At 47.2% G+C, this 13275-nt stretch overlaps 1 protein-coding gene across 1 annotated transcript in view; it reads right to left on the bottom strand.

The window, feature by feature from the left end:
• Positions 1–3355: 3355 nt before the first annotated feature.
• The window catches only part of PPP2R5A (protein phosphatase 2 regulatory subunit B'alpha), a 49362-nt gene continuing 39442 nt past the window's right edge, over positions 3356–13275 (bottom strand). The window contains exons 8-13 of the mRNA XM_075267153.1: positions 10894–10947; positions 8356–8406; positions 7703–7822; positions 6294–6421; positions 5332–5433; positions 3356–3749 (exon numbers count right to left, since the gene is read on the bottom strand). Coding sequence (XP_075123254.1) covers positions 3623–3749; positions 5332–5433; positions 6294–6421; positions 7703–7822; positions 8356–8406; positions 10894–10947 — 582 coding nt within the window. The 3' untranslated portion in view covers positions 3356–3622. The remainder of the gene's footprint in view (positions 3750–5331; positions 5434–6293; positions 6422–7702; positions 7823–8355; positions 8407–10893; positions 10948–13275) is intronic.

Genomic DNA, 13275 nt, shown 5'->3' with positions numbered 1-13275 from the left:
GTGTATACAGCAGATATGACGGGACAAGAATAGGGAATACTGCAGTGTATACGGCAATAAATCCCCTATGGGGGGGCCCACATACCCTCGAGTGTCTACAGAGTGGCCGCACTTTCCCAGCCGAGTACCCCTTTAGCCACCATAAGCAAGATACAGTACAGGTCAATGAAGACAATAGGGTAGGGGGTGTAACGGGTTGGGGGGGGGGGAATCTCTCTTCTATCAGAAATAGAATCGGCATGGTGGGACGGGCACATCATTACAAAGGTCGGATATGGCTATCCCCGCGGCTCGTCGTGTTCGTGGACCCGGCGCACCACAGTATACAGTCCTTGGACCGAAATCAGCATTTTGTCATTCACATTGTAATCCAGATTACGGAATGTTATCGCTTGTTTCCAACATGGCGGTTCAGTGGTCGGTTACCCAATATTAAAAATGGGGTTCACTTACATTAAAGGACGTGTCCATGCCTAAGTGCAATCGTTCCTATAGTCTCCATGTCTTTGAGTTTACATTTTGTAAGCATGACCTATTGCAAGGTCGTCCCATTATAGGGGTGTCGGAATAACCAGACAATATTTTTGTGAAGACGGACAAAGTCTTTAAAGGAGATGGGACCCCATGAGCCCCCCTCCCCCCCATGGTGGTCACATGGGGTATACAATACATTATTGGCAGCCGCAGGGCGTAGAGGGGAAATAAGGGGGTAAGTAACTCTGCTTAAGTAAAACATTGCCCACCTCTCTAATGGGATACAGGATACGGGGCACATTAAAAATGGTGCCATAAACATTAGCACCCTAAGACCACGTTCCAAAAAATAAGGTGGAGCATTAGGCGGATGCTGGTGTATCCAAGGGGGGCTATACAGAAAGTCCAAGTAGATTTGTATAAACGTACATTAAAAGGAACCGAACCCCATGAGGGACACCCAGTAAAAATCCCTAACAAAACAAACATGGCCGTACGACGCACCGTACAATCCGCCGGCGTCACTTCTATTAAACATCCATTTCATCATTTCCATTACAAAGGCATCGTCTGCCAGCACAAGATCAATGGAGACATTGTGCGAGCTCGCAAGTGGCGAATCGACAGGGAAATGCTGCCGTAGAGCCGTTCGTGTCACTCAGCTCTGCTACATCTTGTATGACAACTGCTGTACCTTATGGAGGACTACTTAGGTCCAGTTTGCACAGCCGCAAATCCTTTGCCGTGACGCATTATGGTCGGGGGAGACATCCAGGGCTAGAGCTTGCACCGCTGATCCCTGACGTACAGAGATGTTATAATAAAGCTATAGTCTGATTAGGGGAACGCTGGGGGGGGGGGGGGGGGGGGGGGGGGGGGGCGGCACAACACCAGCACGGACACCCACGTCACTAATACTTCCTTGCCACTCACTAAACATTGTCTAATACTCATTGGAATGATTTGCATAGGTGACCGCTACAACGTAAATGAATGGCAAGGCTACTCCATGTCCGTGTCTTAAAGGGATTCTATCATTAAAATGCAATTTTTTCTGGGTACCATGTAGGAATAGCCTTAAGAAAGACTATTCTTCTTCTACCTTTAGATGTCTTCTCTGCGCCACGGTTCGGTATAAATCCCGGTTTTCGTCAGTATGCAAATGAGTTCGCTCACAGCACTGGGGGTGGGCCCCAGCGCTCAAACAGCACTGGAGGCGTCCTCAATGCTTTGAGAGAACTCTCCAGCGCCGCCGCCTCCATCTTCTTCTGTAACGGCCTCTCTCTGTGTCTTCTACCGGCACTGGCTGCAAACTTCTAGGCCTCGGGCCAAGCCGACTGCGCATGCCCAACGGCCACAACAAAATGGCCGCTTACACAGTATTATAAGCGGCCATTTTCTTGTGGCTGGCGGGCATGCGCAGTCGGCTGCTCGAGGCCTAGAAGTTTGACCGCCCGCACGCCGGAAGAAGATAGAGGTGTCACTGGAGAGTTCTCTCGCACCAATGGGGAGCAGTGCTGTTTGAGCGCTGGGGACCGCCCCCAGTGCTGCACGAGAACTAATTTGCATACCGACAAAAATCGGGATTTATACCAAGCGGTGGACTGGAGAAGACATCTAAAGGTAGGAGAAGAATAGCCTTTCTTAAAGCTATTCCTACGTGGTACCCAGAAAAAAGAAAATTGCATTTTAATGATAGAATCCCTTTAAAGAGAGTCTGAAAGCAGCCTGACCCCCTAAGAACGGCCGACAATGCTATATAGAGAATGTGGAGGGTGCATTGCAAGTGCCCAGAAGGCGACCACTTCATGTGGAGTGACCATTCTGGTTGCTAGAGCCATCGCAAATGGAGGGGCCGGATGCATTCAGCCTGGGTGCTGCACATGACGGGGCCATCTCCGGGCCTTTGAGCATCAAAAATATGGATATCTCCATGATGCGATCTGCATAACCATCACCCCAGATATGTTTACCTTGCACCCCACGATGTCTATACAGTAATGTCTGCAGTTTTAGAGGTCAATACCCAGGAGGATACAGAGCCGCCGCTACCTTGCACCGCAGTCGTCTTCTACAGACATCTTTCCAGACGACACGCCCGGCCCAACCTTCAACTTGGCCAATATAGAAAATCTGCATTTACAAGGCCTTTATGGCTGGTAGACAAGAAAGTACCTTCCTATAGAAACAGAAGTGCCGATAGCTATAGTAACAATGATGTGTACCTGTTATGGGGGGAAATGGCGTCCATTATGGTCGCAGCAACCAAAAATGAAGTCACTGGGGTCTAGTTGTAGAGCGTCAGTCCCCAGGTAGCTACATGTCCATGGATAATCTGGTTGTCACTGCCATGGGTGGGTGACAAGTTTGCATTAAAGGGGTTTTCGGCCCAAAAAATTATATTTTCATACTGATGACCTATCAGGGGTCATAGGGTAGGTCATTAGTATGTGATCCCGCACGGATGTTCTGGATGCCACAAATTCTTAGTAGCCAGGGAGCACGTGCAGTGCCACTGCTATACCGGTGATAGGGTCGGCTCAGTAGCTCCCTCCACTGCATAGTGGTGCTTACGGGGAATCGCAGCCTATTACTTGTATAGTAGCGGTGCCTCGTGTGCTCCCCCGTCCACCAGAGGTTTCTAGCATCTGATCAGTGCGGGTTCCGATTCGGGTCTAGAAAACCCCAAACAGAGAACAGTAAAGAGATTAACACATGTAAAATGCCAAGAAAAAAAAATAATGTACATAGCAGACTAATACACCTATGTGCAACACAATCAAAAAATATATATATAATATTAAAGAATTCAAGTCATAATTCTCCCCCTCCCCCCCCCAGAATTACCGCACTCAAATTATAGGATATAAAAAAAAAAAAAAAAATGTCGTCTTCTCCTCCCCCGGTTCCCATTACTATAATGCTGTGACACCGAGCCCACCGTCCGAGGGGTCAGCAACAAGTTGCCCTGCAATGCATCGCTGGCCCCCTCTCGTAGCAGAGCAATTCTCAGGATGGGAAAGATGTCCCCCCTCCCCCCCAAAAAAAAAAAAATTGGCTTTTACTTTACAATTTCAGGGGGAAAAAAAAAAAATAGAACTGAAAAAATATACAAAAGTGTATGAAGCAGAGGTCGGCGTCATGTGGTCTATTTGGCACTTGTATTATTCTGTACATTGAAAGCACTGTTCTGCTGATCCGCCAGGGCCTTCTTCAGCCGCAGGTCATCGAGCCTTCTCCATAACTCCTCGCGCTCCAGCTCCTTCTTCTTCTCCCTGAAGGACACGTGTAAGTAGAAGGTTAGAGGGAACATGTCTGTAATCTAGGACATGTTTCCTGCCTTTGCAGGCCATGCAGAGAGTCTTACAGACCAGACGTGGTTTGCTAAATATTCTGGGAAAGGAATATGTCACTATGTTCTTCTTGGTGGAAATAGGAACATTAGCTCTAGCGCCACCTGATGGCTCATTCACAAGGGGCAAGAGGGGGCGGATTCTGACGCTGAATCCCCCTCAGAATTGACAGCGACAGCACCCTCAGGACTAGGCCCACTCATTTGGGCCTACGCCGGAGCGGGAAGCCACGACAGGCACATTTTGGTCTTATTCTGACGCGGCTTCCCGCATCAAAATCAGGACCAAAATACGCGGTCCCGTGCCCCCCCGTGTGAACTAGCCCTGACAGTGACAGGATCACAGTGATGTCCTTTTTCGGCGTTATCCTAAACATGCCAAAAACTAGAGGTCATGGGGTGAAGCGACTGTCGGGCTGCTCCGTCCCCCCACAACTGGCATATATTGAGTTAAGGGGTTAAGGGAATGGTGTATCTGAACCTTGGGACATCAAACAAGCCAGAAAGAGGGTCAGTCAGTGTGACTCTTCCAAAAGCAGCTCCACCCCATGACTCAGGCCCAGTAACACAAGCCATTTCCCTATATGAAACCTTCGCACAAAACTAGAGAGATTCTCCAGGCTTAGATAAACCCGGGTACTTTCTTCTGCAAGCAGCGCCCCAGCGGTCCACGGATTGTGTCTATTATGTTCACTCCCATTAAACCGCCATACCGCACAACCTACACTAGGGGGAGCGAATTTTACACAGGTCTCAATTGAGCTCAATAATAAATTGGGTTTTCTTGCATCTACTACTAAGCTCCCCCTAGTGGAAGGGGCACGGAAACAAAAATTTATCATTTCACATGACATAAGGGCTTCAGTCTAGGACAGGGGTAGGGAACCTTCGGCTCTCCAGCTGCTGTGAAACTACAACTCCCAACATGCTCCATTCACTTCCATGGGAGATACAAGAACAGCAGAGCAAGTATGCATGCTGGGAGTTGTAGTTTTGCAACAGCTGGAGAGCCGTACATTCCCTAACCCTGGTCTAGGAGAGTAGTTTGTAAGAGCTCACTACTGCCCTCTACTGCTGACAAGATAATGGATCACCTGTCCACAGTATAGCTGCTGGGACCCCTACCAAAGAAGAGAATGGGGGTCCTTGTTCCACGGATAAATGCAGTAGCGGGTGAATATACACACAATATATAAGATTGCCAGGGATGGCTGTCACACATACGGGACCCCCCATTCCTGTGATCAGTAGGGATCCTAGCAGTCAGTCTGTGTACAGGAGATAGTACCCATCTTGTGAAAGCCCCTTTAAAGCACTTGCAGAAGTACTCCCCTCGTCCACAGGCTGTGCCTTGTATTGCCGCTCATCCCAATTCAACAGAAAGCTACAAATACCATTCACAGCCCCGTCATTTCATTTTAGACTCACCCAAAAAAATCTATAGGAATTCCCACAATATATAGTAACCCTAAAAAGCTACACACAGTAAACCGCTTGCTCCGTACCTCTGCCGTTCTGCTTTATAGGAGCCTGTAAGTTCATCAAAGAGTTTTCCATTCATTTCCATTAATGTTTTCAGCACGTTGTACACCAGGGCTACAATTGTCCTGTACAGGGAGAAAGCACAAAATAACGCATTACTGCCATGGCTGACTTTATGGTATCTGAGTCCGAGACTCTTGACGCCATTGACATTATATAACTGGATCTTAGGCCTCGAGCACATGGGCCAGCCCCAACCTAGTTAGGAGACTGGGACGGCTCTATTGTATATCGTATAACGCAGGGACTCCCAGTATTATAGATCCTTGTGATGCAAGGAGTCCCCGGGGCTGGCCTCTCATTAACCCATCCGGAAATGTCCCGAATATCTTGTACTGTTCTCAACTTTATAAAGCTACCCTGTCTCTAACGACATCTATAAAGGAGGGCTGTGATATATTGTAACTAAGGGCTGGGAAATCCGGCCGATGCATGGACCAGAGTAGATTCCCCTGTGTGCAATGGGTCTTAAAGGGTTATTCCCATGGATGGCACATGACTTGGCTTTGCTATCTCCCCTTGGCCCCATTCCCAATCGTTCCAGACAGCGCACCCAGGACGCTCACTGTGCACATGTGAATAAGGCCGGGCACATTTCCTAGCACCTAGAGAAAGACTGAAGGGATTGCAGCAAAGATTTACTACTGCCTAAAGTTTAACCCCGCTCCTGACAAGGTGGCGACATATCCTGGGATCTGCTATCGCTTTAAAAAATGGACATAACCATAATAATATAGCTATAGGAAACAGCCTAGAATTTGTAGACAGACCCTAAATACTGTGAAGGTTGTTGGGTCAAGTTCTAACTCTGCAAATGTACCTAAATAATGTACTCACAATGGAGGCAACCCCTGCACAAAGCAATACTAGTCATAGAGAAAAATCATTGTGTACATGCAATAGAACGCCGTGTCCGTGTACTTACGGGTTCCAGTGTTCTTTGGAGATTTTGTACAAACTACCGAACATGATGGGCAGAACTTTGTCAATATTCTCCTCGATCAGGCTGAGAATATACTCGTTGTTCCAGAAATACAAGGCTCGCTCAGCCACCTGCAAAACACCAGGGGTATAGGGATTAACACAGCCTATTAATCTGGATCCTGCACGGTGAGACTACAACTCCCAGCATGCTACGAGGCCTGTAGGTTATCACAGCGTGCTGAACATTGTGGCATCCCAGCTGAAGAATCTTCTGTACTGCTTCATATCATTATATAGCTGGAATACGAAGCTCCAGACCAAGGGTCAGCACTGCAGCGGCTGTAAAACTACAACTCCCAGCATGCTAAGAGTTCCAGAAGAGCAGAAGAATCAGGCATGCTGGGAGTTGTAGTTTCACAACTGCTGGAGGGCCAAAGCCTGATCTAGACCTCTACTACAACAACAGACGCAATGTGTAAAATGTACATTCATACTATTACCTGATCATAAAACGTATCCTATGCCTCATATATGGAATATAATATACCTTAAAGGGATCCTAGCATTGGATTCCCTTTTTTTCTGACTATCACGTCGGAATAGCCTTAAGAAAAGCTATTCTTCTCCTACCTTTAGATGTCTTCTCTGCGCTGCCGTTCGGTAGAAATCCCAGATTTCTTTCGTATGCAAGCGAGTTCTCTTGCAGCACTGGGGGTGTCCCGAATGCTGTGAGAAATCTCCAGTGCCGCCTCCATCTTCTTCTGGAACGGACTCTCTCTGCGTCTTCTTCCGTCCTGGGTAACAATCTTCTAGACCTCGGCCAGACTGAGACTGTGCATGCCCGGGCCACAAGAAACTGGCCGCTTACACAGTAAGCTGGTGTAAGCGGCCATTTTCTTGCGGCCCGGGCATGCGCAGTCGGCTCTGCCCGAGACCTAGAAGATTGAAACCCAGGACGGAAGATGCAGGGAGAGGCTGTTCCTGAAGAAGATGGAGACGTTGCTGGAGATTTCTCTCGCAGCATTCGGGACGCCCCCAGTGCTGTGAGAGAACTCATTTGCATAACGAAGAAAACCCGGATTTCTACTGAACGGCGGCGCGAAGAAGACATCTAAAGGTAGGAGAAAAATAGCCTCATCCACATGACAGGGTATATATGTGTCTGATCACTACAGGTCCAACCACTGGGTCACCAGGACCACCGCTCCATTCACTTGTATGGGACGGAGTTCTGTATTCAGAGTCTCCAGGTGCAGTAAATGGAGTGGCGGTCCTCTATGTGCACTACGGCTCCATTCACACTGGTGATCAGACCTCCAGTGAGCCCTAATTGCAGATAGGGGGGTAAAAGTTCTTCCTGGGACAAAACCCCCTATAATTCAATGTTAATACGAATATTAAATCACCCACCTGAAAGTGAGAGCTGGACACGCATTTCGATATTTGCTTAAATAAAGGTTCTTGAATCTTCTTAAACTGTGTCGGCTCAATGACATCCAAAATTTCTTCTATTTCACCCAAAAACATCACCTGCGATCAAAAAGCAGAGGCACAAATGTTAAAAGGAGGGCACCACACTAGATAAATGGGGGACATGGTGGGGTAAAAAAAAGATCAGTCACTGTGAGGGGGCGGCAGGCGGAGGAGAAAGTGGGACACGCACTGCAGGGCTTCTTAAAGAGATAAACCCAACAGTCTTAAAAATTGAAACCAATTGAAAATAAGCAAAACACCCAGGACCCCTGTGGATCAGCTGTGTGAAGCAGCAGGGACTTCATTGACACCTCTTCTGTATGATGGCCTGTTTGCAGCCGAAGTGAATAGGCCGAGTTGCAATACCAAACACAACCACTATACCAATGTCTGGTGCTGTGGATGGAGTGCTCACCTGAAGGCTGCAGCCTCTGCAAACAGCTGCAGCCTGACAATCTTCCATTGGTGACCTATCCTAAGAATAGGTCATCAATTATTAATCCTGGAAAACCCCTTTAAGACAACGATTTATGGAGAGGACGTAGGGGTCATAAAGGGGGAGCTGTTATTACCGAGAAAGGAGTACGTACCTCTTTTTGGCTACAGGTTTTGGGCCAGAATTTCAACAATCCTCTAATAACCTGCAATAACAGCAAACAAAAGTTACGTAAGGTAAATACCGTATTCGCTCAATAGACGTCCGGCCTTGTACATAATAAACTTCTATTATCACAGAAGAGCCATAGCTAGTATCTAGCAGGTGCAGACCCCCATTCCCAAATGGGACAGGGCTAAAGGGTTTCAGAAGGGGTAATAGTGACCGCTGGCACTTCAAATCTAGTTGTTTAAGGAGCCATGACAGGTCCTCAAGCAACAGCAGTGACACCTACATCTCTGCGCTGCTACATATGTAGCACGAGCTGTATGTATGTAGGATTGCTTAAGGACCTTTGAAGAGGTTAACAAAGGACCTTTAGCAACTAGTCGTCAACTAGTCAACTAGCATACCGGATACCGGGTGGGCAAAGAGCGCCAACATATTTGCTGCAAATCATGGATTTGAGTTCAATAGCAACAGCGGGGGCATGATCTGCCAGATACTATAGTAATTATTGTAGTCAGATCAGATTTCTCACATCTGCCTAGATGTAAGATCAGCCAGGCTGCGATCTTCCCAGTAATAATCAGTGCACCTGTACAGAACAGCACAGCCATTGATAAAATGTGTCATTGCACGGGGCCGCTCGATCCGGCTCATTCGCACTCAATGCTTTTAAGGTCACTGATGTGGAGCGGTTCCTATAAATAAAGCCTGTAAGGCCGTGCTGTGCCCTGATGCCACGCTGGAGATTCTTGTTTTTCGTGTTTCTGCTATTTAATAGCAAAGACCTTCAGAGCACAGATAGGCCGCCATGCCGCACACCCACATACATGTCCTCGCTATTATTAGTCCTGCTGATTTCCAATCTCAGCTCCGTGGACGCCTCCTCATACGGGAGATGAGCGCTTACTACAAGCTCTGTAGTAGTGGGTGATTTCTAGGCTCTCTCCTTCATTGTCAGTTCTGCTGCATTCGGCTGGATAGTCACATGTAATGGGGACAGCGGGGGCCAACCAGATAGACAAAGACTCATGTCTGTCCTATCATTTATAGGCTCGTCTTACTTTGACATTGTCGATATCCAACCCCCCCCCACACACACACACACAAAAAAAAAAAACCAAACCTCATTTTGTTGGGGGTGTAAAACGCATAAACAAAATTTAAAAAAACACAACAATAATTTAAGCATATTTTTAGTTTTCATTTTTTATTTTGCTCTGGGGGTCAGTCTATTCCAGCAGTGCTGGGGGGTCTTTATCAGGCCCCTGATTGACATAGAAACACATTGGTTACCTGTCCAAAAGAGGTGCAGGGGGCCAATCCAGGGATTCAACTGGGAGCCCCTTAGCTGCCCATAGACTCTACTCCTTAAAGGGATCATATCATTGGATAACCTTTATTTCCCCCCTAACACATAGGAATAGCCTTAAGAAAGTCTATTCTTCTCCTACCTTTAGATGTCTTCTCTGCGCAGCCGTTCGGTAGAAATCCCGGTTTTCTTCGTTATGCAAATGAGTTCTCTCGCAGCACTGGGGGCGTCCCCAATGCTGCAAGAGAAAGCTCCAGCGCCGCCTCCATCTTCTTCTGGAATGGACTTTCCTTGTGTCTTCTCCCCGTCACTGGATTTCAATCTTCTAGGCCTTGGGCAGAGCCGACTGCGCATGCCCGGGCCACAAGAAAATGGCCGCTTATACTAGCTTACTGTGTAAGCAGCCATTTTCTTGTGGCCTGTGGGCATGCGCAGTCTGCTCTGCCCAAGGCCTAGAAGATTGAAACCCAGCTCCGGAAGAAGACACAAGGAGAGGGCGTTCCAGAAGAAGATGGAGGCGGCGCTGGAGATTTCTCTTGCAGCATTGGGGACGCCCCCAGTGCTGCGAGAGAACTCATTTGCATACCGGGGAAAACTCGGATTTCTACCGAACGGCGGCACGGAGAAGACATCTAAATGTAGGAGAAGAATAGCCCGGGCCACAAGAAAATGGCCGCCAGTAAGCTGATGTAAGCGGTCATTTTATTGTGGCCTGGGCATGTGCAGTCGGCTCTGCCCAAGGCCTAGACGATCAAAACCCAGGACTAAAGAAGACACAGGGAGAGTCCGTTCCAGAAGAAAATGGAGGCGTCGCTGGATATTTCTCTCGCACCATTGGGGACGCCCCCAGTGCTGCAAGAGAACTCCTTTGCATACCGGGGAAAACTCGGATTTCTACCGAACAGCGGCGCGGCAAAGACATCTAAATGTAGGAGAAGAATAGCCTTTCTTAAGGCTATTCCAATGTGTTAGGGAGACCAAAAAAAAAAAAAAAAAAAAAAAAAAAAGAGTATCCAATGATAGGATCCCATTAAGGCATCTAAAGGGTTAAACATCTACTACTGACATTTTTTTAGGTTACGGCTAATGACGCTGCCTCATCTCCTATGTATGAAAAAGCAAGGTGTGGTGATGGCGCCTACTTGTCAAGCCATACTATTACGCCATGGTCTAGGAAGGGGTTAAAAATGTGCGTGTGGTATAAACCGTACTTACCGGTTCAGTCAAGGTGGTATCCTTTTCCAAAAACTGAACAACGCAATAGGCCAGCTGCAAAGACATCAAAAGACATTACGGTAGCCATATTTAATTTAAAAGAATATTCTTGTTGGAAATCGTTATGGTTTGTGCACGACAGGGATATAAATCCCTTTAACAGAGAGATAAAAATGTTTGAAACCCAAACCAAATAGGATCTGCTGTGAAGAATGACAAATGGATTGGAGAAATCGCATGCAGGGCGAGATACCGATCTATGCGGGCTCTGCGGTGACTCCATGTAGGTCCATCGACTTTCCCACCGTCAGCTTGGCAAGCGCTGAGTATGTTTACCCGGACTGACACGGGCTCGGTGCACCCTGGCACCTGCCCAGGTTTGCCTGGTGCTGACACTGACCTTGTCTGCATGGATTAAACATTAAAACACCATTGCCCGTGCCATTTAAAGGGGAAGTCCTCCTCATAGTGATCACAGCAGGTGCCGGCAAGTGGAGTCCGTGGCAAACTGAAGGCTCCAAATACATGAATGGGGCCAATGGTGTCGTGGTCACTTCATATAAGTCGTGATTCCCGTTTAGTTGATCCCTCCTTGTCTGCCATCAGATAATAACTAACTGGGTCATTTCTCTTTAAGGAGATTAGCAAACACAGGAAGACGTATAGAAGACAATTTCACACTGCTCGGCTCTGACTACATCGGCATGTGTCAGCTCACTGGAGCGCAGCGGGGACGATAAGAAGGAATTCTAATGTAAAACCAACAGAAACCTCCTGTGATGTCACATGGAAACACCCGAGTGCTATAATGTAACGGGAAGGTAGATTCACATACGGCAGAACGGATATAGGCAAGTGTCCCTGCAGATCTACCCAAAGTGGAGGAAAACTTTGTTGCAAAAAAAAAAAAGCTGATTTATTTTTTTGCAACAGATTTTGCTGCAATTTTTTTTGTGCCAAGAGAAAAGCAGAAGGAATGGGAAATATAAAGGAAGCCTCTTATACTCCTTATATTCCTCCCTCCTGCTAAATCTACTTCTGGCTTTGTTGCAGCAAAATCTGCAACAAAATAAAACACAACTTAGGGCAGATCCACACCCGGCGCGGTCTCTGCTTTTGGGTTTTTGTCTTCTGCAACTGAAACTGGACTGGGGACGGAAACCCATCGGGCAGTTTTCAAAACCATTCACTTGAATGGGTTTGCAAAGTGACCGCCCGGGAGCGTCTTCTGCTCTCTGCGGCAAAACAGTTTTTTATAACCGGACATAAAGTGGGACATGTAGTTTTGCTGGAGAGAGGCAGAAGACGCACACGGGCGGTCACTTTGCAAACTCATACAAGTGAATGGTTTTGAAAACTGACCGCTGGGTTTCAGTCTTCTGTCCAGTTTCACGGGGCAGAAGACGGAAACCCGTCAGATTGGCTAAAGTGGAGACCGGGCGCAGATGTGAACCTGCCCTTATGTGCAACGTATGGCCTCAGCCTTAAAGCGGTTTTCAAACTGAAGCAAGTTATCCTTGAATGCAATCTAAAAATCAGTGGAGGGGAGGCCTGACTGCTCAGACCCCCATTGATGGGGAAAATAATGGACTTTTGTCCTCAGTTTGGAATGAAGCGGTGTTTGGGCAGTGTGCGCCCAGCTGCATTGGTTTCAATGGAAGGGCCATACACGGCTGAAGTGCAGTATTCCTGTTGTCCGACCGCAGCTCCATTCAGAACAGGAGACAAAAGTCTTGATCAATGGGGTCTGAGTGGTTGGGCCCGCACTGATTTATAACTAAAGCTCCCATGTTACGAAAACGCAGTGTATTCTGTTACCTACAAAGTGGACGGGATTCTGACTAATCTCATCCACACGTCGCAGAAAATAATCTGCAGCTGAAATGTGATGATCTCAAAAATGCTCGGGTTTTTGTAAATCGCAGCACGTCAATTATACCTACGGAAACGCTGGCGTTTTCTGTATAGGTATAATAAGGGGAAGAAAGTCTGCAGAGGAAAACCCAAAAAATTAAAAAAAAAAAAAAAAAAAAAAAAAAAAACACGATGTGTTTTCACTGCGGTATTTTCTGCAGTATTTGGGGGGGCTTTCAGCTCGATACATGGAGCTTTAGCCTTAAAATGTGGTTTTTGTTTTTTTTTTTTAATGTAGTTTGTGAGCCCCATATAGGGATCACAATGTACATTATTTTTTCCTATCAGTCTGTCTTTGTAGAATGGGAGGAAATCCACGCAAACACAGGGAGAACATACGAACTCCTTGCAGGAGTTCTTGGCGGTATTCGAACCCAGGACTCCAGCGCTGCAAGGCTGCAATGCTAACCACTGAGCCACCGTGTTGCCCCATAACCTTAAAATGTTTTTCTGGGATCCGATATTCTT

The sequence above is a fragment of the Leptodactylus fuscus genome, chromosome 3 (assembly GCF_031893055.1).
Source record: "Leptodactylus fuscus isolate aLepFus1 chromosome 3, aLepFus1.hap2, whole genome shotgun sequence".
Taxonomy (NCBI): domain Eukaryota; kingdom Metazoa; phylum Chordata; class Amphibia; order Anura; family Leptodactylidae; genus Leptodactylus; species Leptodactylus fuscus.
Note: the sequence above shows the minus strand (reverse complement) of the source record. Positions and strands in the feature narration are given on the sequence as shown.